At 41.2% G+C, this 1,277-nt stretch overlaps 1 protein-coding gene across 1 annotated transcript in view; it reads left to right on the top strand.

Annotated features, from left to right (window-relative positions):
• Nucleotides 1–1,277, top strand: part of LOC119589081 — a 67,817-nt gene that overhangs the window by 63,522 nt on the left and 3,018 nt on the right. Inside the window, exon 2 of the mRNA XM_037937657.1 lies at nt 897–1,172. Within this exon, the coding sequence (XP_037793585.1) occupies nt 907–1,172 (266 nt within the window). The 5' untranslated portion in view covers nt 897–906. The remainder of the gene's footprint in view (nt 1–896; nt 1,173–1,277) is intronic.

Below are 1,277 nucleotides of genomic sequence, written 5' to 3'. Positions count from 1 at the left end.
GTGTTGTAAAGTTGCAGTATTTCTGAACTTACTTATTAGCCTCTGCTCTCTCTCGTTAGGAATATATATTGAGACATATTTCAATATATATTCGGCCTGGCCATTTGGACCCGAGAATCGTAAATGAGAAATATCAAAATATATTCAGATTCAAATAACGATGTAAATATATAGAGAGACAAGCATGGTAAGACCAACAGATTTACTCCAAATTCAATATACATCTATGGTAACGCATCTAAATCATCATATTCATGAAAGGGAAGCATATAACAAAGCATAACACCAAACTAGTGTTTTTGTTCCCGCGTAAGTGAAGATAAGCTTAACGCAATCCCTCTATAAATATAATCAAATATTACGCGAGGTAAAAAAAATCAGGCAGCCTACTTTTATACAGTTGGAGGCAATTAGGGTCAAATATATATATTAATGTATGTAAAACTTTTAATATCCCACAGCGAATGAATGCCGCGTTTTTTAATTGTCGGTGATAATTTCGTAAATTAAAATTGGGGGAGGGGCATCATGCAGGCTTACCAACCTTGATGTCAGGGCAAAACGAAGTGTAATTTCACGTGTGCCTAACCTTTGCTTACTCCGATATTCATTAGAATTATCTATGGAATTAGCTTAATATGAGATAATGTAAAAGGCAGATGCAAAGAAGCAAGGGAAGCAGGCCTTGTGTTTACGTGTAATATGTATAGCCCGTACCTTACATCAGTTATCTAGTGTTGCAAGTTTAATTCTACTTCCCTAGTGAATGTGTATACCTCTGACACGATAAAAAGAATATTTTACAGCATTTACATTTAAAAGTCTTTAAACATGCACGAAAAATAAGAAGATAAAACGTCCCAATTCTTGACGACAGTTTCTTTCGCTCTTTCCAGAACCAACACCATGTTCTTCGCAGTCTGGGCTCTCCTCGCGGTCATCACCTGCAGCCACTATGCCAGGTCCTCTCCAGTGCCCCCAGTAGTAGGAGCCCTTGAGCCGTCTTCGCAGGACTTCGCCCAGGGCCAAGACGATGCCTTCGCCTCCCCAGACAAACGCCTCCTCAAGTACTTCCTCCCAGAGAGCCAGGCTTTGGGAACTGAAGAATTCGCCCCTATGATGGCCACCCAGGAGGACACCAAGAGAGGATACTCGAACAAGAACTACCTTAGGTGGGTGAACAGGGAACAAGGGGAGGGAGGCAGAAGCAGGGGTTATGTGAGTGCATAGGCCTTGAATAAAAAGGAAGGAGGGATATACTGGTGGGAAGGGGAAAC

This window comes from Penaeus monodon, chromosome 25 (genome assembly GCF_015228065.2).
Source record: "Penaeus monodon isolate SGIC_2016 chromosome 25, NSTDA_Pmon_1, whole genome shotgun sequence".
Classification (NCBI taxonomy): domain Eukaryota; kingdom Metazoa; phylum Arthropoda; class Malacostraca; order Decapoda; family Penaeidae; genus Penaeus; species Penaeus monodon.
Note: the sequence above shows the minus strand (reverse complement) of the source record. Positions and strands in the feature narration are given on the sequence as shown.